The 22,279-nt window shown below is 39.2% G+C and overlaps 2 protein-coding genes across 2 annotated transcripts in view; both read left to right on the forward strand.

The window, feature by feature from the left end:
* Positions 1 to 8,185, forward strand: part of TMEFF1 (transmembrane protein with EGF like and two follistatin like domains 1) — a 145,185-nt gene extending 137,000 nt beyond the window's left edge. Inside the window, exon 10 of the mRNA XM_043975419.1 lies at positions 7,079 to 8,185. Coding sequence (XP_043831354.1) covers positions 7,079 to 7,163 — 85 coding nt within the window. The 3' untranslated portion in view covers positions 7,164 to 8,185. The remainder of the gene's footprint in view (positions 1 to 7,078) is intronic.
* Positions 8,186 to 8,633: 448 nt separating this feature from the next.
* CAVIN4 (caveolae associated protein 4) lies at positions 8,634 to 20,708 on the forward strand. Its single transcript, XM_043975420.1, has 2 exons — positions 8,634 to 9,184; positions 19,589 to 20,708. Exons 1-2 carry the CDS (start codon positions 8,777 to 8,779, stop codon positions 20,306 to 20,308), a joined length of 1,128 nt encoding a protein of 375 aa, XP_043831355.1. The 5' UTR covers positions 8,634 to 8,776; the 3' UTR covers positions 20,309 to 20,708.
* Positions 20,709 to 22,279: the final 1,571 nt, after the last annotated feature.

The raw sequence follows: 22,279 nt of genomic DNA on the forward strand, positions 1-22,279 counted from the left end.
CCAATTCCTTCAACTCAATTCTTATGTGACATGGTCTTGAGACTTTCACCATCCTGGTTCTCTACTATGGATGCTTTTCTGCTGATTAATATCCTACCAAAATGGGGCCAGAACTGACCATGGTACTCTAGATCTGGTCATAGGATTGAATCAGGGCATGAAAGAAAGAGTATTAGATTTGGCATCAGAGGACTTCCCTAGGCTTAACCTAGAAGTTAATTTCACCCATGGATTTCTCAAGTTGGAAATGCCCTTCCTTCAGACCTGTAATATCTCCCTTTTATTGGTTGTCCTCCTTCCAGAACCTCTTATTTTCAGGAGGATGGTCAAGTCAACCATTTCTTCCTTCCTCTTCAGGCTGCACTCCTGACTCTATCTGCTCTGTCCATAGTCGTTGCCTAATAAATCCTCGTTGACTTGTTTAAATTCTAACTCTCCTAAGTACAACTTGTGCAAACTTGGGTAACTTACTTGACCTTCTGGGACTCAGTTTCCTCTACTGTAAAATAAGAGAGTTGTGCTAGATCAGGGGTTTTTAACCTGTGGGGCTGTAAATTTTTTGATAATTGCATTTCAGTATCATTGGTTTCTTTTGTAATCCTATTTTATGCATTTTAAAATACTATTTTGAAACCCTCAGCACCATGGTTTTCCTGTCTTCAACATACTTTAGCTTGTTCTTTAGCTCTTTCAAAAATGTGGCCACAACTGACCACAATATTGTAGATCTGGTCTGAAACATAAAAAACAAGCAAAAAAAGCCTTAAAAACCCCATAATTTTTATGGGGAAGACAAAAAGTAAATCATTATCCTGAGAACGGGTCCATAGGCTTCTCCAGACTGCCAGAGGAGTCCATGATACAATAAAGGTTAAGAACCCTTTTGCTAGATAATTTCTAAAGTGCCTTTGAGTTCTAAATCCTGTAACTGTATGAAAGCTGTTGGAATCCAGAAAGAGGGCACAGGAGGGTGCAGGATTTGCTCTCCCTTTGTGTGTGAGGAAGGAGAAAGCGTGGAAATTGTTCTGGCGTGCTCGGCATGGAAGTTGAGAGACCAGAAATGCAATCCTATTTACAGGCCTAGACACGCTACCCCAGGTTAGCAAGTGGAACACTCCTGGGCTTCCAAGAGATGGAGGAGGTGAGACAAGTTCCAGGAAAGGGGAGGAGACAGACAGCAAGAGAATGAGGTTTGTCAGAGAGCATCAGTCAGGGCTAGTAATGTGCACCTCCTTATCCCCTATAATGAAAGTACTGATTCCCCCCCTCCCTACCCCGATGCCTGGGAACTGCTTTTTAGTTTCTGTAGGATGCTGCTTGCTTTCTCTGCTTGAAGGTGAAATCAGGAATGATTATCTCAATCTTCACAGGCCACCTCACCCACCTTGTATGGGCAGCCCTCACCTACTCACCCACATATTACTTTTTTTGTGTGTGGGGGACAATGAGGATTAAGTGACTTGCTCAGGGTCATACAGCTAGTGTCAAGTGTCTGAAGCCAGATTTTTTTTTTTTAATTTTAGTGAGACAATTGGAGTTAAGAGATTTGGCCAGGGTCACACAGCTAGTAAGTGTCAAGTGTATGAAGCTGGATTTGAACTCAGGAACCTGAATCCAGGGCCAGTGCTCTATCTACTGCGACACCTAGCTGCCCCCACCCACATATTATTTTTTTTTAGTAGTATTTTATTTTTCTCCAGTTAAACGTAAAGACAGTTTTTAACATTCATTTAAAAATGTTGAGTTACAAATTTTCTCTCTCCCTCTCTCACCTCTCCCCATCCCTGATACAGTAAGCAATTTGATATAGGTTATACATGTTCAATCATGCAAAACATATTAGCATATTAGTCACCACATATTACTTTTATTTATTTATTATTTTTTTGGTGAGGCAATTGGGGTTAAGTGACTTGCCCAGGGTCACACAGCTAGTAAGTGTTAAGTGTCTGAGGCCGGATTTGAACTCAGGTACTCCTGAATCCAGGGCCAGTGCTTTATCCACTGCGCCACCTAGCTGCCCCCTACCATGTATTACTTTTAATGAACTTTGGTGAGTAAATGAGATCTATGCAGCTACTAAAAAGCTTAACCCCAGTGGAAAGTGTTATCTTGTTTGTCAATTTTTCCTAGAGCCCTTTGTTTGGATCTCTGATTTGCTCCCAATAAGCTTCTCTGCCTTGTATTAATCTCTGTGAATGTGAGAGGCTAGGTAGATACCTTCTCTCACTAGCAGCCTATCATTCTTTATTTTTTTTTGAGCCACAGTGCAGAAATAACAATGATAACAACAACAATAACAGCATTCACATAGTGCTTTAAAGTTTACATAGCACTTTACATACATCATGTCACTTCATTCTCACAATGACCCTGGGCAGTAGGTGCTATTTTCATCTCCATTTTACAGTTGAGAAACTGAGGCATCAGAAATTAAGTGACTTGCTCAGGGTCACACAGCTAGTAAGTTTCTGAGGGTGGATTTGAACTTAGGTTTTTCTGACTCCAAGGCTAGCACTCTATCTGCTATGTCACCTACCCAATACAATTTTCAGATACTATCTTTTTGGGGGTGGGGGGCAATGAGGGTTAAGTGACTTGCCCAGGGTCACACAGCTAGTAAGTGTCAAGTGTCTGAGGCTGGATTTGAACTCAGGTTCTCCTGAATCCAGGGCCGGTGCTTTATCCACTGTGCCACCTAGCTGCCCTATCAGATACTATCTTCATAAGCAGCTTTATTTTTACTTATCAATTCTGCCTTTCTCTTCTTAAGCTTTGCCTTTGATTGGTTTCAGTGATGAAAAACACCACCTGTGCCCCTACAGTCTTCATTTCCCTGATCAAGACTTAATAGTATTTAGCAATACTGGCAGTATGATTTATGCCCACATAAGTCACCAGAAGTGAATAGTAGTCATCCAGTTTGACAGGTCTGGGAAGGTTCCCTGGCATCTCCTAGATGCATGCCCCACAAAAAAATAGCTGACTTCTCTGTTATCATCAAACAAATAGCTGTGTCAATAACCCTGGGTAGGAAATCACCAATCAGCATTCATTCCTTTAACCCTTAATGGATTATGTTTTACCTGATAGCAACTGAAGGTCAATACCATCCCTCCTAGTAGTACAATCAGCAAAGGTTTCAGCTCCCTCTAATGAGAAACCTCCTATCTGTTGTTTTGTCATTTAGTGTTCATTGGTCTTTCTTCCCTTTCTCCTCTGTCACATTCTTTTGCCCTCCAATGTCCTGACTTAGGTCAGAATTTCCGTCAGCTTCTTCAGATCTTTTTCTTCTTTGTTTTCAAGTGGAAGCCATTCTTTACTTTTTTTTTTTTAAGGGAACCCCTCAGTCCCCTTGATAACCTATAGAATGTTGGGATATTCCTCCAGGCCCTTCACCTTCTCAGCCTGGATTCTGAGCATAGGTAACAATCTGTTGGCTTTGGCAGAACTACAAACCTTGCAAGTTTCATGGTCTTTGCTATCTAATTTACTGAAAGTATATGTGGTTTAGTGCTTATCATTCCTTTCTGTTTTTTTTTAAATTAACTTTTTTCAATGAATGGAAAGAAATTTTCTCTCCTTCCAATCTTGCCACCCATTGAAAACAAAAGAAAAACAAACCCTCGTAGCAAATACACACAGTTGAGCAAAACAATTTTCCCAGAACGCTTAACATTCTTACTAGTAGCTTCCCTAGAGAAGGACTGTGGCAAAAGGTTCTTCTTCACTGATTTTGTGTAATTCTGGATCTTAGTGAGGAAGTCCTTTCATATTGTGGGATTTGATGCAATTAGGAATATATCATCTGCAAATAGGAGCTTCAGGAGAACTTCAACATCTATAGGTCATCCTTCTTCTGTTTGGCTCTTCCCAAGGCCATCTTCTGTGATCATAATAAGCACCTGTGGTTGAGCGTATAACTTTTTATGTCTCACTTTTCCATAATGATCAGAGGATCCTTCCCTGTGGTTGCATTTATCAAAAAATCTCAGCATATATGTATGAAAGACTCTTTATTGCAGTTTTTAAAGCTGCAGTTTGCTCTGAGTTGAATGCTTTTTTAAAATTAAAATGTTATTTTTATGTTCAGTTTCACAATCTCTCCCATCCATCTTCCCTTCCATTGAGAAAGCAAGAAATACAATACCCAATATACAATAAAGCTATGCAAAACACATTTACCCATTAGCCATGTTCCAAAAATTAAAGAAAGCAAGAAAAATAAAAGAAAAAACAATATGCTTCAATCTGTACTCTAAGTCCATCAGTTTTCTTTCTGGAGGTAGATAACATCAAATGCTTTTCTGTAACCAACATACGTTTTCAGTGCCTTTCAATCAATTGTTCAACTCCAAAGATGTGTTCAGATGCAGAGAATCATTAGTAAATTCTATTTGTTCCCTCCTCATATTTTCATTTTGGAGATATAGAGCACTAACAGAAAGATTTTATAAATATGAAAAAGTAGAGATGTGGGTCTGTAGTTAAACAATATTCTTGGGATCCTTTTTTGAGCATTAATACTGCCTGGATTTTTCCTGTTCTTTTGGTAGTTTTCTCTCCTTGAAAAATAATCCCCCAAGGCTTTCAAGATTTGTTTGTTTTTGTTTGTTTTTGTTTTTTAGTGGGGCAATGAGGGTTAAGTAACTTGCCCAGGGTCACACAGTAAGTGTCAAGTGTATGAGGCTGGATTTGAACTCAGGTCCTCCTGAATCCAGGGCCAGTGCTTTATCCACTGCGCCACCTAGCTGCCACTTTTTTGTGTCCCCTAATGCAGGGAACCCACCTTCCAAGGCAGTCCTTCCCACTTTGAATATCTCAAATTGTTAGAAAGTTTTCCCCTAAATTAGAGGTTCTTAACTTCTTTCATATGACAGGTTCCTTTGGCAGTCCAGTGAAACCTATGGATACCTTGTCAGAATAATGTTGTTTAAATGCATGAAATAGGGGCAGCTAGGTGGTGCAGTGGATAAAGCACCGGCCCTGGATTCAGGAGTACTTGAGTTCAAATCCAGCCGCAGACACTTGACACTTACTAGCTGTGTGACCCTGGGCAAGTCACTTAACCCCCATTGCCCTGCAAAAAACAAAACAAAACAATAAATGCATGAAATAAAACACATAGCATTATAAAGGAAACCAAAAGACTTCCTCCACGTCTATTTGGTCTGGTTTGGCTGCTCTTCCCCCAAATGTAAAGTAGCTATATATAAGAGATATTGCAAATAAAATAGAAACATAATTCAGAGAGCAGGAAACAAGGATATAAAAAATTTAGAAATCCGAATGATATAAAAGGAATTGGGAAGAACAAAGTTAGACAATGACCTGAGCCAAACTCCAATGTGTGTCTGAAGGATTCATGAGAGGATGCCTCATTTCTGAACTGGAGCATTCTTATGACATGAGATGCAGTCTACTGAGTAGTATATACCAGAAATGTAGGCCACACTTATCTCTAGATCTGTGCTGCCAGTGCCAGTTCCTTCCGTATGGATTTCCTATCATCTGCCGTCTCAAGAACCTGAGTATGGGCTCTGTGTAGCACTAGCATTTCCTGCTAAGCAAATTATGTTCCACATACTCTCTCAGCTCAGCTTTCCACTCATGGCAGCTCAGAAATATCCCAGGATTTTTCTTCCTATGGAAGTTCCCTAGAATGGCTTCCATCTTTTCTCTAGTGGGGTCTTCTTTGCCCAGGTTTGGGTCCCCTGAGACAATCTTTGTATCCTGGTGTGAGATCCCATAAAATTCTGACATCCTGTGACTCTCTTCCAGTGAAGAAGCATCCTCTCACCTCACTATGTTGGCTATGTGAAGTCTTGCTAGGGAGATCCCATTAAGAATTGACTTGTGGGGCAGCTAGGTGGCTCAGTGGATAGAGCACCGGCCCTGGATTCAGGAGTACTTGAGTTCAAATCCAGCCTCAGACACTTGACACTTACTAGCTGTGTGACCCTGGGCAAGTCACTTAACCCCAATTGCCTCACCAAAAAAAAAAAAAAAGAATTGACTTGTGTCTGTTAGCCTTTGACCTATGTTCAGTGTAATACTATCAGCAGCTTATACAGTTATCCCTTCCACATTGTGGAGGTTAGGTGCACAGTGCCCCTGAGATCTAGAAAATCCATGTAAAAATGTTTGGCCCTCCATTCATACCTGGGAAATATTGTGGTATTAAAAGATAAAATATATTAATATTATACAGCACCATACTTATAGTTTAAGCATTTCTGAGTTTCTAAACTTTTTCTGTGTCATCTGTTGGCCTTTACACGTCATCTGTGGCTTCTGAAAAATCCTCCCCCAATTCCCATCTAATTTCTTATGCTCACCCACACTATATGGAAACTTCAATGGGGAAAGTCATGATGTGGAAAAGCTAACTTGAATCATAGCTTACATAGACATTACAGTGCACTTTGACCTGCATTTTAAGTGCCTAGATGTGTAGATGCTCTTAGTTATCTTTGGTTTTGGCCATCCTGTGTACATTTTATTTCTCTTTGTTCCTGTCTCTCACTCATAAGTCTATCATTCACAGTTCTTTTGATTGTTAATTAATTCAGAAGATTTTTTAGTGTATCATTCCCCTTGTACCTCTGCTTGCCCAATACAAATGGTCTTGTGTATATACTTAAATGGTCTTGCTAAGGTTAGATCCTGGGGGTGGCAATTCAAACTCTGTGATTTGACTCCAACTTTATTGCCATCAAGAATTAATTTCTTCTGAGATTAGACCTTGTTTGCCTCAGTTTCCTCATCCATAAAATGAGCTGTGGAAAGAAATGGCTTGCCAATTCAATATCTGCCAAGAAAACCCCAAATGGGGTCACAGGGAATCGGATAAACCTGAAATGACTGAAAAAATATGCCCCGCCCCTCTGCTCCCAAATCTATCGAATGATGGAATCTAGAGCCATACTGATACCTTCGTTTATCCTGAACATCACATTATTTCCCACACACACTATGATGCATATCTTTCTTTGTGTGTGAAATTAGGGTATCTTGAAAAACTTTTGTAATTTGCTAAATGCAATAATTACTTTCTTTTTTCTTTTTTAAAAAACAGAAAATGTCCTAAAAACAACAGAGGACGTCGGCAGAAGCAGAACCTAGGCCATTTTACATCGGACACATCATCCAGAATGGTTTAATTTGATGAATTTTATATGTACACCAACCATGTGATAAACATTTTATTATGTCTTTTTTTAAAGAATAGAAATATTTATTTCAGAGGCCTTATTTTTGGACATTTTTAGTGGAACACTGTCGGCTTGTATTTAGAAAAGCATCAACTCTAACAATTATGGAGTTTCTGTTTTGCGTTTTTAAATACTGAATTTCATTTTCTGTATCTGTAACACATGGTTATATAAGACTTGTACTTTACACATGGAATGTAATATTTTTGCAAACCCAGATCACTTCACAAATGATTATAGAGTCACACACACACACACACACACACACAAAATCACAAGAATCAAGCATGAACTAAAGGTAAAAGATGTTTACAGATTACTTTTCATACAACCCCCCCCCCTAGAAGACACTGTGTTTAAATAGATATTTAAATGTTTTTGAGATTTAGTACCTGATTTTTTTAGACACTGCTTATCGCATGAATTGTGAAGTTGTATATGTGTGTAGCTGTAAAATACTGATAAAATGTTTGGATTGTAAACTGAGCACTACTCTTTGCAAAACACTTCTAACATTTGGAAAAGGATCTTATGGTGCTGATGGAACAGATCCATAAAAAGTGGGCCCTGATAGATTTAGTTATCGAGATCATTGACTTTAAAAGGCAAAAGATTGGAATCAAGCCTACTTTTTTCATTGAGACCATTTTAATACTCAATCACTTTTTTAAGGAAAATACTTGTTTTAACACAAAAAATAAATTGATTGTATTAGTGTTTGTGATTAAAATGCAAAAAATAAGATCATTAACAAGCTGTGTTCTTGAAGAGAATATGCCAAGAGCTTAAAGAAAAAAAAAAACCCTCTCTCCAAATTAGACTTCTGGTTATAGTTATATTAATAGATTGTTGATGTTTGGAAGATCTGAAATGTGAGTAGGATGTATTCAGCTGTTTAACATGTAGTTCAGACTTTCAGAAGTATGCATGTAGAATTTAATAATTTGTTGACAATAAACAATTGATTTTAATATTTGGTTTGGAAAGCATGTTAAAATACAATGTTTTCACTATATATGGCCTCTGTTTTAGTGTGTCTGTTACTTGTCTTAATATTATTTGGTTGGTAGGTTTTAAAAGCAGCAGAAGTATCAAGTTATAAATTATTGGTTTGCTTTTTTTAAAAAAAATTACCTGAAATTATCCAAAGGAAAAATGAGTCAATGAAATAGGGGTAAAAATTTCCAGGTTGCTTTTTTCCCCTCATGTGATAAATGAATAACCTGGAATTCGAGTGACCCTATTTTATGTTTTCCTCTTCTGGTGTTACTGTCGTCTTTGAGTCACTTGGTGTGTCAACAGACAATTTTAGAATACCCACTGCATGGGAAGCTCGATGCCAGACTTCTTGAAGGGTTTCATGTTGCAGAACAATTGCATATGGATATTTCTAGTTATAAATACTTGACCAACCTCCAGGGGTGGAGTTTTCCTACCCTTTAAACCTCTTTGTGGCCAGCTGTCAAGCTAACTTTTTTGCTCTAAGTGCCAGAATTAATTGTAGGGAAAGTTACATTTCAGCCACTATATAGATAAGCCTGAAAAAAAAAAAGAGAAGCAAAATGGATCACAATGAATCAACCACTAATGCTGACAAAATCCATCAGAATCGGCTGTCAAGCGTTTCAATAGATGAAGACCAAGATGCAGCGTTGACAATTGTGACTGTCCTAGACAAGGTGGCTACAATAATAGACAGTGTCCAAGAGAGTCAGAAGAGAATAGAAGAGAGACATCGGACAATGGAAAATACAATCAAATCTGTCCAGATTGACATGTTGAAGCTTTCCCAGGCACACAGTAACACAGGCTACATAGTGAACAAGCTGTTTGAGAAAACCCGGAAAGTCAGTGCTCATGTGAAAGAAATAAAAGCACGTGTGGAGAAGCACGGCCTAAGCGTGAAGAAGGTAGAAACCAAGCAAGAGGAAGTGCTAAGAAAAAACAAATTTCGAGTGGTCATATTCCAGGTGAGCTTGCTCTCAGATTTATTTTCATTTGCCCGAGTTCCTCCCAGACTTTCATTATCCTACAAAGACCTTTCAAAGGAAAGAGGTTATTCTTTGTATTAAAGACCTTAATAATTTATAATGTGGGATAGTGGAGGCATCTTGGGATAGGGAAGAGAGTGTTGTATACTTAGAATAAGAGAATGGGGATACAAAGGCCAACCCTGCCACTTACTACTTACTTAATGACCTTGGGCAGGTTACATGAAGGGCATCAGTTTCTCTTCTATAAAGTGAGGGGTCAAAATAAATGACCTCTAAAGTCCCTTCTAGCTCTCAAATCGATGACACTGTAAAATGAATCTTGGTTTCCAAAGGTGTCTCAGTACAAAATCCTCCTGATGGGAACCAACGGGCTATTATTAGTACTCCAGGCTTCTCAACCATTAAGTGTAAAATGAACTGTGGATCAGTCAAGGCTATTTCTTGCCTGTGAAATGCAATATGAGGCAGGATTTCTCAGCCCATTAGCCATACATGACAATCATCTCTGCTGCTTTTTACTTTTTTAACCTCATTAGGGATGGACCAAAATAATACAAATTCTATTTATATAACCTTCACGTATAGGATTTCTACTAATGTTGAAAAAAATGTTGGCAATAGCAGGAAGAAGAGACATCAGTATTTCTGGGTTGGAGAATTAAAAGGAAGCAAAGTTATAGCTGATATACTGCTGTACTTTAAGTCAAGAGGTAGTAGGTTGAATCCAGCCTCAGACAATTAGTAGCTATGTGACCCTGGGCAAGTCACTTAACCTCTCTTAGCCTCAGCTTCCTCATGTGTAAAAGGATGGGGTTAGACTTGATTAGTTGTAAGGTCCCTTTGGGCTCTGAGTATATGATTCTACGATTCTGCTCTACTTTCTGAGCTACATTCTCTATTGAGACTAGTGGGAGGCAGAATTATATAATAGATGGAGGGCTGGCTTTGAAGTCAGGAAGACCTGGATTCAAATCCTGCTTCAAAAACATACTAGCTCTGTGACCCTGGGCAAATTAGTTTGCCTCTTAACTCTTATAGGCAACTATTTAAAATTCTGTTAACAGAATTGCTGATCTATATCGGCATAAGGAGTTTCCACACAGGGAAGTTCCCCACATAGAAGAAGCTAGAGGTCTGGATCCCCCTCCCACCATCCCACCAAATAAGTGAAGTATTTGAACTATTTTTTGCTACACATCCTTGATCTTTAAAATAGACAGCAGAGTTGGACTGTATAGATAGATGAGTTGTTGGGCATCTGTCAAGTGGTATAGGTGGCTATAGTGGAGGCAAGAGGTTATAGGCCACAAGCAAAGACACGGGACCCAACAACTAACTCCCAGAACTGTATTTTTAAATAGCAATCTTTGGCAAGACTTTCTGATAATGATGCAACCACTGACGGGCTACATGCCATCAGCACCAGTATTTTGTTTACAAACCCTTGATGAAGCAGGAAGGGGGCATCAAAGCTCCAACTGAGGCTGGTTTTTCATGTAGGCTACTTGACTCTCATCTGAATTGATCGGTCATTGCTGCCAAATAAGTAGCTGGATAATTGCCATAAGCATCTCATGGGTATCCCTGCTTCCAGGCTCTCTCCCCGCCCCCCACAATCTATCTTTCACTCAGTTACCAAAGTGACTTTTCTGGAGTATCGATCTGGCCACGTCACACACGCCCCTACTTGTTAAACTCCAGTGACTCCCTATTACTTCCAGGACCAAATCTAAAGTCCTCTCTTTGGTACTGAAAGCCCATCACAACCTGACCTCTTCCTAACTTCCTAGTCTTCTTATATTTTATTTCCTTCCACATGCTCTGCAATTCAACTCTACTGCCTTAGTCACTGTTCCTTGCACAAAATGTTTCATTTCCCACCTCCATGCCTTTTTGCTGGGAGGAATGAAGAAAGGAAGGAAAGAAGGAGGGAGAAAGGCAGGCACAGAAGGAAGGAAAGAGGAAGGGAGAGAAGACGGGAGGGAAGGAAGAAAGGGAAGGGAAGGAGGGAGGGAAATAGGGAGGAAGAAGGAAGGAAGGAACTCCTTTCTCATGGAAATACAATAAATTATCACTAAATCCACAATCTTTCAAATTTGATTCAAATTTGTAAGTACTTCCTATGGGCAATGTATTCTCTACTAAGCACTAGGGGGTACAAATATTCAGTAATAATATTCAGTTACTTTATAGGGAGCGATTTACCATAAACCGTCATCACTTTTGATTCTCGCACCAGCTTTGATAAAGAGTTGTGCCATGGTTAGACATTTATTAAAAAATTATTTAATTTTTAATATATGGAATAAAATAAGCATTTCCATAGCATAGTATAATAAAAAAGATCATTGCACATAAAACTGTAGATGTATTATGAACAACTTCATGTTTAGACATTTTGCAGATAAGAAAACTGAGGAACAGGAACATAATCCAACTTTCCTAAGTACATATATGTGTACCTAGCAAATTCAGATTCAAGTCCCGATCCCCGGACTTCAAATCTAATGCTTTTTTTTCTGTTACGCTATTCTGCCTCCTCAAATTAAACCTAGCTACTGCTCCCAAGAAACATTACATGCTTGTATATACACACAAATGTACACGTGTTTATATATGACACACACGTTATATGTATTATAAATTATGTATGTGTATTCATGTCTATATGTATATCTAGATGGGTGTCCTACCTTCCTCCTTCTCTCTCCCTTTCCTTCCTTCCTTCCTTCCTTTCTTCCTCCCTCCCTTCCTCCCTCCAAAGAACAGTGATTCCATCACTGTGTGTTCCCTCTGTTGACACAGATTATAACTTCTCCACATCTTGGGAGACCATATCATGATTTGCTATGGCCAAAAACTTTCTATCACTTTGCGTACCAACCTTCTCACGGTGAGTCTCTTTGGTCTTATCTAGGCTTATACTCAGACTATAGACACAATCTATGGCCAGGCGCATCCTGCAGCTCTGTCTAGCTTGGTAAGGATGGCCTTTAAGAACAAAGGGCCAATTGGGTGAAGCTTTGGAACTTGAGTGTCTTTTCTTCTGTTGAGTTGTAAAAAATTAAATGGCAGGGACTGTGTTCCTGGTTTTTCTCTCTAATTCTCCATTGTATTCTTCACGAATTGTTTAGCCCAGCACTGATATCTCCTCTAGTGGCCAATGTTTGAATTTTTTAATTGAGTCCATGAATGTGATATTACTTAGTACATCATTGGTATAGGCCCTCTAACCCACACCTCTCATTTTACATGTAAAGAAACTGAGGCCCCTAGAGGTAAAGTGATTTGCCCAAGGTCACATACTAAGCAGCAAAACTAAGATTTGAACAGTTTCCCTTATTCCAAATTCAGTGTTCTTTCCATTATACCATACTGCCTACTTAATGTAAAGTTAAACACCAGAAGAGAATAGAAGTTCTATAAAAGTAATATTTTACTCTTCCCTTTAACTTATAGAAACATGTAAAGCCAAACCTGGAAGGGACCTTAGAAATCATAGCATTCGGGGGCAGCTAGGTGGCGCAGTGGTTAGAGCACTGGCCCTGGATTCAAAAGTACCTGAGTTCAAATCCAGTCTCAGACACTTGACACTTACTAGCTGTGTGACCCTGGGCAAGTCACTTAACCCCCATTGCCCCGGAAAAAAAAGGGGGGGGGAAATCATAGCATTCTATCCCCTAATTTTGTAGAAAAGAAAATTGAGATCTAGAAACATGTTGTGATTTACTCAAGATTATATGATTAACAAAGCTGACAAGCACCCAGTTCTTTTGAATCTCAGCCTACTTCTATTTCTGTTATTTATTGTTCAGACTTATTTATTTATTGTTCATTTGTTTCAATGGTGACCAACTCTTTGTGACCCCATTGGGGGTTCTCTTAGCAAAGATACTGGAGTAGTTTGCCATTTCTTTCTCCAGTTCATTTTACAGGTGAGGAAACTGGGACAAACAAGATTAAGTGACTTTCCCAGGGTCACACAGCTAGTAAGTGTCTGAGTCTGGATTTGAACTCAGGTCTTCCTGACTCCAGGCCCAGTGTTCTGTCCCCTGTGCCACCACCTTCTATTTCTACTGTTTCTATTTCCTCTATTTCTACTGGATGCTAATTTCCTCCTGATTGTTGTCCATCATCATCATCATTGGCATTTTACTGAGCCCTCATGTATAAAGTTGATTTTCCAAGTGTGATGGTGCTTTATGACAGGCATAGAAGTTCTTAAAAATGGAAACTTTATAGCCAGACCTAAGCGTAGCAGAATTTCTGGACCTCAGTTTCTTTATCTGTAAAATGAGGGAGTTGGGAAGAGCAGAGGTATCAATCTCATGACCAGTGGGCTACAAGGGGTCACAGAAACTTCTGTGTGAGGCTGAACCAGATTAAAATGTAATTGGGGAATGTTTAACAAAAATAAATAAAAATACATTACAACATAGATAATGTTAATTTGTGGTTTTCTAAGTCAATATATGGGAATCTGTCTCTATTTGAGTTTGACTACATGTCCCCTACTCTCTTTTCCAGCTCTAGTCTCTCTGATCCCATGAGTCAGACAAGAGCATGGCAATCCCACGCCTGCCCACGCTGGCATGTCAGTGCAGGCGGGGAAAGGGATGGGTTGGGAATACCAACAATTTCCCTGAAAGGACTGAGGCTTTGGGGAGACAGGTGGCTCTAGATAAATGTTTAGCTCTTCCAAATTCCTTGAATTTTTTGCCCCAGAGTCTATGTAATATTGACTTCCTGGCCTGAATCCCTGTTCTAGCAACTGGTTTCCCAGTTAGCATGAGCCATGCCTCAGAAAAGATGTGATACTCTGAATATTAAACATGATTTCCCCATATATGATATATGTACACACATACCCCCATGTTCTAGGCATGGTGACATATGATACACTACCATTATACCCTTATGATAGGCATGTGATATTGTGAGGAAAATCTAAATTTGTCTTGGGCCAGCAGATTCAAGATTTTTTAAAACTGCTACAGGAATTCATGAACCAGAAAATTCAATTAAAAATCACTTTGATATAGCAAGGTAGGGCAATGTCTAAGGCACTGAACCTGGAGTCAGGAAGGCCTATGTCCAAATCCAGCCTCAGACATTTACTATCTGTGTGACCGTGGGAAAGTCACCTCTGTGACTTTCATTTCACCTTCATTCGATCATCTGTAAAATGGGGGTAATAATTGGCACCCACCCTAAGGGTAGTTGTCAGGATAAAATGAGATAACATTTGTAAAGGACTTTGCAAACCTCAAAACACCATATAAATGCTGGCCATTATTATTCAATGATTTTTTAAAATTAAAAGTGCAGGATCCATGAATATATATATATATATATATACATACATACACACATATATGTGTATGTATACACACACACACACACAATTCCCCTTTCTGCAGTGATCAGATCAGAAATTCAAGAAAATGACTATGCATTTGGAGCTCAGGAAAAGACCTCTGACAAACCCAGGCCCACCAATCTATAGTTCAGACCGTGAGGTGTGTGAAACCCCAGGCAGGGCTGAGCAGGGCAGATGGACCACTTGAGCCTGGGAAGTCTGCTCAAGCTTCTACCACACTTTCCCTCAGAGAACTTATCTTCTGAATGGGAAATGAAATGTATGCACAGAAGTAGATGATACATACACACATGGAATAAACACAATGTTATTTCAATAAAGGAAGCTCTAGCAGCTGGGAGGATTAGGATTCATATAAGAGGTGAGCTTTGAAGGAGTCTGAGTGGTAGAGGAGAGGGAAGAAGTGCTTCACAGGTATGGGGGTCAGTCCAGGGCAAAGACACAGAGACTGGAAATGGAATGTTTGGGATGAGAAACAGCAGAACCAATCTGGCCGAGTGATAGAGAGAGAAGTCCTAGTTCTGATATTATATAGTTGACCCAGAACAGGTTATCATCTTTCTCTGCCTGTTTCCTCACCTGTAATATGGATATGTTAATACATGGACTATTTACTCCATGAAATTGTCCTGAGCAAAGCTGTTTAAAGCTGAGAATGAGAGGTCTCATAAATGAGAGTTGACAGTTTTATGTCAAAACCTTGGGGGTATGGAGAAATATAACTTTGGTTTGTTTAGCTGAAGAAAAAAGTGTGACCATCATCAATTGCCTAATATGAATTTTTTAGTGAAAAAAGTCAGTGTTTGGCTTAGTAGAAATCTCATTATTGACAGCTAGATTAAGATAATGGGTAAACAAAAAAAGTAGAGAGAAGTCTAAATTTAATCCTCCTTGGCCTTCCTTACTCCAGGCTCTTCCTGAAAATTCCCTTTCCTGCTCCTACATCAGCCTACTTCATTTTTCTTTTGAAGACTCATTTGTTACTTTTTTCACTTAAATTTGATTTATGTATTTCTTCCTCATTCCTTGATATTGTCCCACAGGGAGAGTAAATATACATACCCCTGTAGCAACTCTCACATAGTTCCACACTAGTTCTTGTACAAGCCCAAACAGACAAACACACACACATCCCTTTAGACTTTGAAGCATTTCACGAAGCAGAACGGTAGAGTGAGAAAAGCATTGATTCCAGAATAAGAAGGCTAGGGATCAAACCCTGCTTCTGACAACCAGGAACTTTATGACCTTGGGCAATCTGCATCCCCTTGGACTTCAGTTTTGTCTTGTGTAAAGTTAGGGAGTTATACTAAATTGGGCCTCTTGAAGACAGAGACAGAGAGAACACAGAGAGAGACACTGACAGAGAAAGAAATAGAGACGATGAGAAATAGTGAGACATAGAGAGAGGGGCCAAGGGGAACCCCCACCATGCTGGGGGGGGGGCATGAACGTCTTTGGAGCACTCACTACATAACCATCCCACCTTCCTTCCAGAGCATACACTGCCTCAATGATGTCTTTTATCCCCCTTCTCCTATGGAAGATAACATTGTTGATAACATGCCATGACCTATTTATAGTAACCATTTGTCTTCCCATTGCCACACACTTTCATGCATGTATTTGAAATGATGGGTAAATAAAGGAGAGTGAGTCTGTGGCTTGGTGAATGAGAGAGATGGAGACAGAGAATTAGAGACAGAGAAGGGTAAGAACAAGAGAAAGAAAAGTAGGGAAAAAAGAGAGCAAGAGCAAGGGTGCGGGGGAGAGAGAGACAGACACAGAGACAGAGACAGAGAGAGACAAAGAGAGACAGACACAGACAGAGAGACACAGAGAGAGAGAGAAGCTGTACTCTTCAGGTTGGGATTTTTTGGGTTTTGTGGTCTTCAGTTATTAGTTTTTCATTCTTCTCTTCCCTGTTGTACTCTGAGTGCAGATTGAAGCATTTTTCCCTTTTATTTCTTGCTTCCCCCCAAAATGGTTAATATGGTTAATATTGATTAACATGGTTAATATGGAAATAGGTTTTATATGATTTCATATGTATGACAGGTATCATATTTCTTGCCTTCTCAGTGGGTAGGGGAGGGAGGGAGAATTTGGAACTGAGAACAAAAACACATTTTTTTAAAAGGAGGCAAAAAACCCTTCTCTTCCCCTCTCAATCTCATACTCTTAAGTCAGACCTTCCCACTGATAGTGCAGCCTGTGGCTACAGCAGGTGTTAGGAGTGAGGAGGAGTTATAAGGTATTTGATCCCTCCCACGACTACTGATTCATCAGAGCAACAAGGTGCCTACACATATTTCTTTTTACATTTATAATCCCTGTGCCCAGTGCCAGGGAATTTTAAGTAACAAAAAACAACAAAGATGTTAACAAAATAAGCAGAACAGAAGTATTAATTAACTTGCTACTGCTCTCCCTCCAGCCTTTGGAAAGTGGCTGGCTATGTGTTTGTTTTGCTTAGCTATATTCTTTTTTTTTTTTTTTAACAAGGGAGACCTGATATTTGGGATGGGAGACAGTTGGTGGGTAGCTAGAATGTTAAAAAAAGGAGTGTCAATAACACCTTTTCAATTCACAGAAGTGAGCAGAAGTTCAGAGGGATAGACTGATGAGCAGGGCAGTTTTGTTGCCGTCATGTTAAACTATTAGACATACCTTGGAGATATTTTGGGTTTGGTTCTAGACCACCACAATAGAATCAATATCACAATAAAGTGAGTTATGAATTTTTTGGTTTCCCAGTGCATATAAAAGTTATGTTTATACTATACTGTAGTATATTAAGTATGTAATAGTATTATGTCTAAAAATGTGCAATTAATTAAAAATACTTTGTTGTTAAAAGAATGCTAACCATCATCTGAGCCTTCAGTGAATCATAATCTTGCCTCAGACCTTCTGTATGACCCTGAGCAAGTCACTTAACCCCAATTGCCTTAAACATCTGGGGCCTTCTCCAGTCATGCTGATATAGATCTTGCCACCAGACCCAGATGGCTCTGGAGGAGAGAATGAGCTTGGTGACCTGCCACAGCCTTCCCTAACTTAAATCGAATTCACTGCAAGTGACGTCGCCCTGATGTCACGGTCCTCTTCAAGAATGAAAGACAAACAATAACAATTGTTAAGGGCTAAAATTCTAGCTAAACTGTCTAAAATATCTAATGAGTGGTTGCCAATAAATTATAAGCTTTAGAAAGAGTTAGACTTTTAAGCATTTATTAAGGAGAATAAGAATTTGGTAAAGAGAGAAGGAAAGGCCTAGATTCCTATCTATTAAAGGGAGAGCACATTTCTAGCTCCGCTCTCCACCGGAGTCCTCAGGAAAGAGCGTGAGTCAGAGCACCCAGCTCTTCCTTCTTTCTCCCACTAGCCAATGTCACTTCCTGATGCCAAAGAAAAGACTCGTGGTCTTGCCCTCAAAGACCTTCGCTTCATGGGCAGAACTCTTCTACAGTAAGTCTCCAGCAGGTGGCGTCATTCCAATCGTTACACAATCCTTTTGCTAGTGAAGGGTCTTGCCTTGATATTGGTGGCTGCTGACGGATCAGGGTGGTGATTATTGTAGGTTGGGGTGGTTGTGGCAATTTCTTAAAATAATACAACAATGAAGTTTGCTGCATCAATTGACTCTTCCTTTCACTTGAACATTTAGAATCTATTGTAGGGCTATTAATTGGCCTAATTTCAATATTGTTGTGTCTTGGGGAATAGGAAAGCCCAGAAGAGGGAGAGAAATAGGGAACAGTCCCTCAGTGGAGCAGTCAGAACACACACTTATCTATTAAGTTTGCCAATTTTGTATGGTTGTGGTTTGTGGCACCCCACCAATTACAATACTAATATCAAAGATCACTGATCACAGATCAGCATGACATAAAGTTAAAATGAAGTAGTTTGAAATATTGCTAAAATCACCAAAATGTGACACAGAGACATCATGTGAGCACATGCTGTTGGAAAAATGGTGCTGATAGACTTACTCAACGCAGCATTACCACCAACCTTCAATTTGTAAAAAACACAATATCTGTGAAGCACAATAAAGCAAAACGCAATAAAATGATATATGCCTGTATACACTTTAAAAGAAAACTAGACATAATATAAGTTCGGAGTTACATATACCATCATCCTTTCTGTTTTTCTTTAATATTGAAGTGCTAATGTTTGTTAATATTTGTTAAGTTCATAGGGAAAAGAAACTTCATATTAAAAAAAAGAAATTGGTCGGTCAGCTTGTTGGGCAAGTTTTTCCCCCCGTTATTCTTTCTTTAATTTTAATTTGTTAAACTGATTTAATATGACCTGAAATAGGATTATAGAGTTTCTTATAAGAATTGTTACTTATCAGTCAGTTCTAGATCCTATACTTTTTTTTTTTAGATCCTATACTTTTAAAAGTCTTGTGTGATTTTAAAATACCCTTTCTTTAGTATGAGGTCTTGGATGAATCTCTTTAACACTTGCTTGCTTTTCACTTTTTTGAGATGGTCTTTTGTGTAACTGACATTTTTGGGGAAGGAGGTAAGACAACAGATGTAAGCTTGGATTACCCTCCCTCTTTAAGGGATGGCAACTTGGAAAGTGGCTTGAAACCAAAATAATTGTGCCTCTAGGACATCAATGGGGAGAGTCATACAGATGCAATTCTAGTCTGATACCCATCTTTTTAGAGCAGAGACTTGTGGCTCTTGTTGCCCTTGTGGTTCTTTCTCTTCTACCCCTCAGGGCAAGAATCAGTCACCCTTGGAGAGGGGTGGCAAGATTCCAGAGATTTCTATCCATGCCTCCCCTCAAGCCAACTGCCTATACATTAGGCATCACTGGTTGTGTGACCCGGGGCAATTCTCTTCATTCCCTTGAGTCTCAGGGTTTAATATCACCCGCTCTACCTCAAAGGATGTTGTAAACCTTTAAATGATATAGAAATGGATACTATTATAATTTTCTTTCTTTCCTCTCTTCCTCCTCGCCCCACCCAGGAAGAGATCCAATGCCCTACATCTCTCTCTGTCGTTAAGGAAAAAAGCCTGCTTGAGAATACACAAGAAGATGAGTTCTGCCTCCCAGATGACCTCTCTTCGGATGAAGAATATGAGATTGAAGAAAGCAGAGCGGCCCAGTTTAAAAAGTCAGGCAAGAAGCAAATCGATAACATCAAAAAGGCCTTCTCTAAAGAAAACATGCAGAAGACGAGACAGAATTTTGACAAGAGAGTAGACAGAATTCGGACGAGAATCGTAACCCCTGAGAGGAGAGAAAGGATCAGGCAGTCGGGGGAGAGACTGAGGCAGTCAGGAGAGAGATTGAGGCAGTCAGGAGAGAAACTGAGGCAGTCGTCAGGAGAAAGATTGAAGCAGTCTGGTGAAAGATTTAAGAAAACAATTTCTAAAGCAACTCCAACCAAAGAAACTTTCAAGATGCATCTCCATAAGAAAGGCAAAGAAAGAACAATTGCCGAAGGCCAAGAAGGCATTCAGGATATGGGAGTGGATATCATTAGCAGGAGTGGGGTTGATGAACCCCTAAATGAGCTCTATACGGAAATGACAGCTACAACCGAGCATGTGCAAGGCAGAGAAGTCTATCCTTCCCAAGCAGAAGAGGAAACCCAGATTCCTATGGAAAACATAGTTCTGCAACCCCAAATAAAAGGAAGTAAGGAGGAATCCCTTTTGCTGGATTTAAAACAATCAGCATAAAAAGGGAACGTGGGGGCAGCTAGGTGCCACAGTGGATAGAGCACCGGCCCTGGAGTCAGGAGGACCTGAGTTCAAATCTGGCCTCAGACACTTAACACTTACTAGCTGTGTGACCCTGGGCAAGTCACTTAACCCCAATTGCCTCACAAAATCAAAAAAAAAAAAAAGGGAACGTGACAGCCTTTGATTGTGTGTCTGCTTTATCAAACGGTTCTAACTAGAAAAGATAGTCATTTTTATTTTTGACATCATATAAAGATAGATAAATGCTGTTATTTCATTTAATGTATTCCAGGCTATCAGTTATGTTTTTAATAAACTAGGCAATATAAAAAGTCTCATTTTATTGGCATTTTTCCCCCTTCGTTGAGGAATAAACTCCCAATGAGTGATGGATGAAGCTTTTTTGTTGCTGTTGTTCAGGTTATTGGATTTTGCTTTTCCCTTGACAAGTGTGGAAATATCTCCGATCCCTTTTCTCTCTGTTGCAGGGAGGGAAGGGTTTCAAAGTCTAGAACATTTGGGTATCTAAAAGAAACAAAAGAAATTGTCTAGTTGATGTGTTCATATGCAAATGAACTTGACTTTTGTCCCATTGATAGCAGCAGCAAAGTTATTATAGTAATATCAGCCACAGAAACATTTATATAAATTTGGCTCTAAAATGTGTCCGTCTGTACGCTCAAAATTCAACCATTTAAAATACTTGCATCAGTTACATTTGCCCCTGAACTGTAACAGCCTAGTAGCTGGTGCGGACATTAGGAGAAACAGTTGGCACATAGGCTAAAATACATTTATTTACTACAATGAAAGTGAGTGTAAAGTATAAAAGTAAGGTCTAAGGCATTTTAATACACTCACTTTTTGGTAAGGTTCAATTTTCAATTCCCTGAACACTCTTCTTCATCGTGCCCCTTTGTTCTTTTTAAAATTTTTTTTTTATTGTTTAGGTTCTCTGCAAGGTTTATTAATGACGTGCATGCTATAAAGACTGTAAACACAAAATAATAAGAAACAGGCATTTGCCTGAGACTCCCTACCTATTTTCTTTCTTTTTTAGTAATAGTTATTGTATTTTTTCCAATTACATGTAAAGATAGTTTTCAACATTCATTTTTGTAAGAGTTTGAGTTTCAAATTTTTCTCCTTCCCTCCCTTCCCAAAGCCACCAAAGCAATCTGATATAGATTATACATTACAGTCATGTTAAACATATTTCCACATTAGTCATGTTGCGAGAGAAGAATCAGAACAAAGGGGGAAAACCACAAGAAAGTAGAAACAAATGCAAAAACAACAACAAAAGTGAAAATAGTCTGCTTTGATCTGCATTCAGACTCCATAGTTCTTTTTCTGGCTGTGGAGAGCATTTTCTATGGTGAATCTTTATCATTATCTTGGATCATTGTATTGCTGAGAAGAGCCAAGTCTATCACAGTCAATCATCACAAAATGTTGTTGTTACTGTGTACAATGTTCTCCTAGTTCTTCTCATCTCACTCAGCATCAGTTCATGTTAAGTCTTTCCAGGTTTTTTTGAAATTCATCTGCTTATCGTTTCTTACAGCACAATAGTATTCCATTACATTCATATACCACAACTAGTTCAGCCACGCCCCAATGGATGGGCATTCCATCGATTTCCAATTCTTTGCCACCACAAAGAGAGCTGCTATAAATATTTTTGTACATGTGGGTCCTTTTCCTTTGTTTATGATCTCTTTGGGATGTAGACCTCGTAGTGGTACTGCTGGGTCAAAGGGTATGCACAGTTTTATAGCCTTTTGGGAATGGTTCCAAATTGTTCTCCAGATGCCCCTTTGTTCTTGTTCTTGTTCTTTGTTCTTGAAAGGGACATGAAAACAGAGGCATCAACAGGCCTGTCAAGAAGTGCTATCATGCATTCCCAGTCTAAAGTTTGGGAAGGTGAAAATAATCTCACCACATACTCCAGCTTAACTAGTGTCT

This window comes from Dromiciops gliroides, chromosome 1 (assembly GCF_019393635.1).
Source record: "Dromiciops gliroides isolate mDroGli1 chromosome 1, mDroGli1.pri, whole genome shotgun sequence".
Taxonomy (NCBI): Eukaryota; Metazoa; Chordata; class Mammalia; order Microbiotheria; family Microbiotheriidae; genus Dromiciops; species Dromiciops gliroides.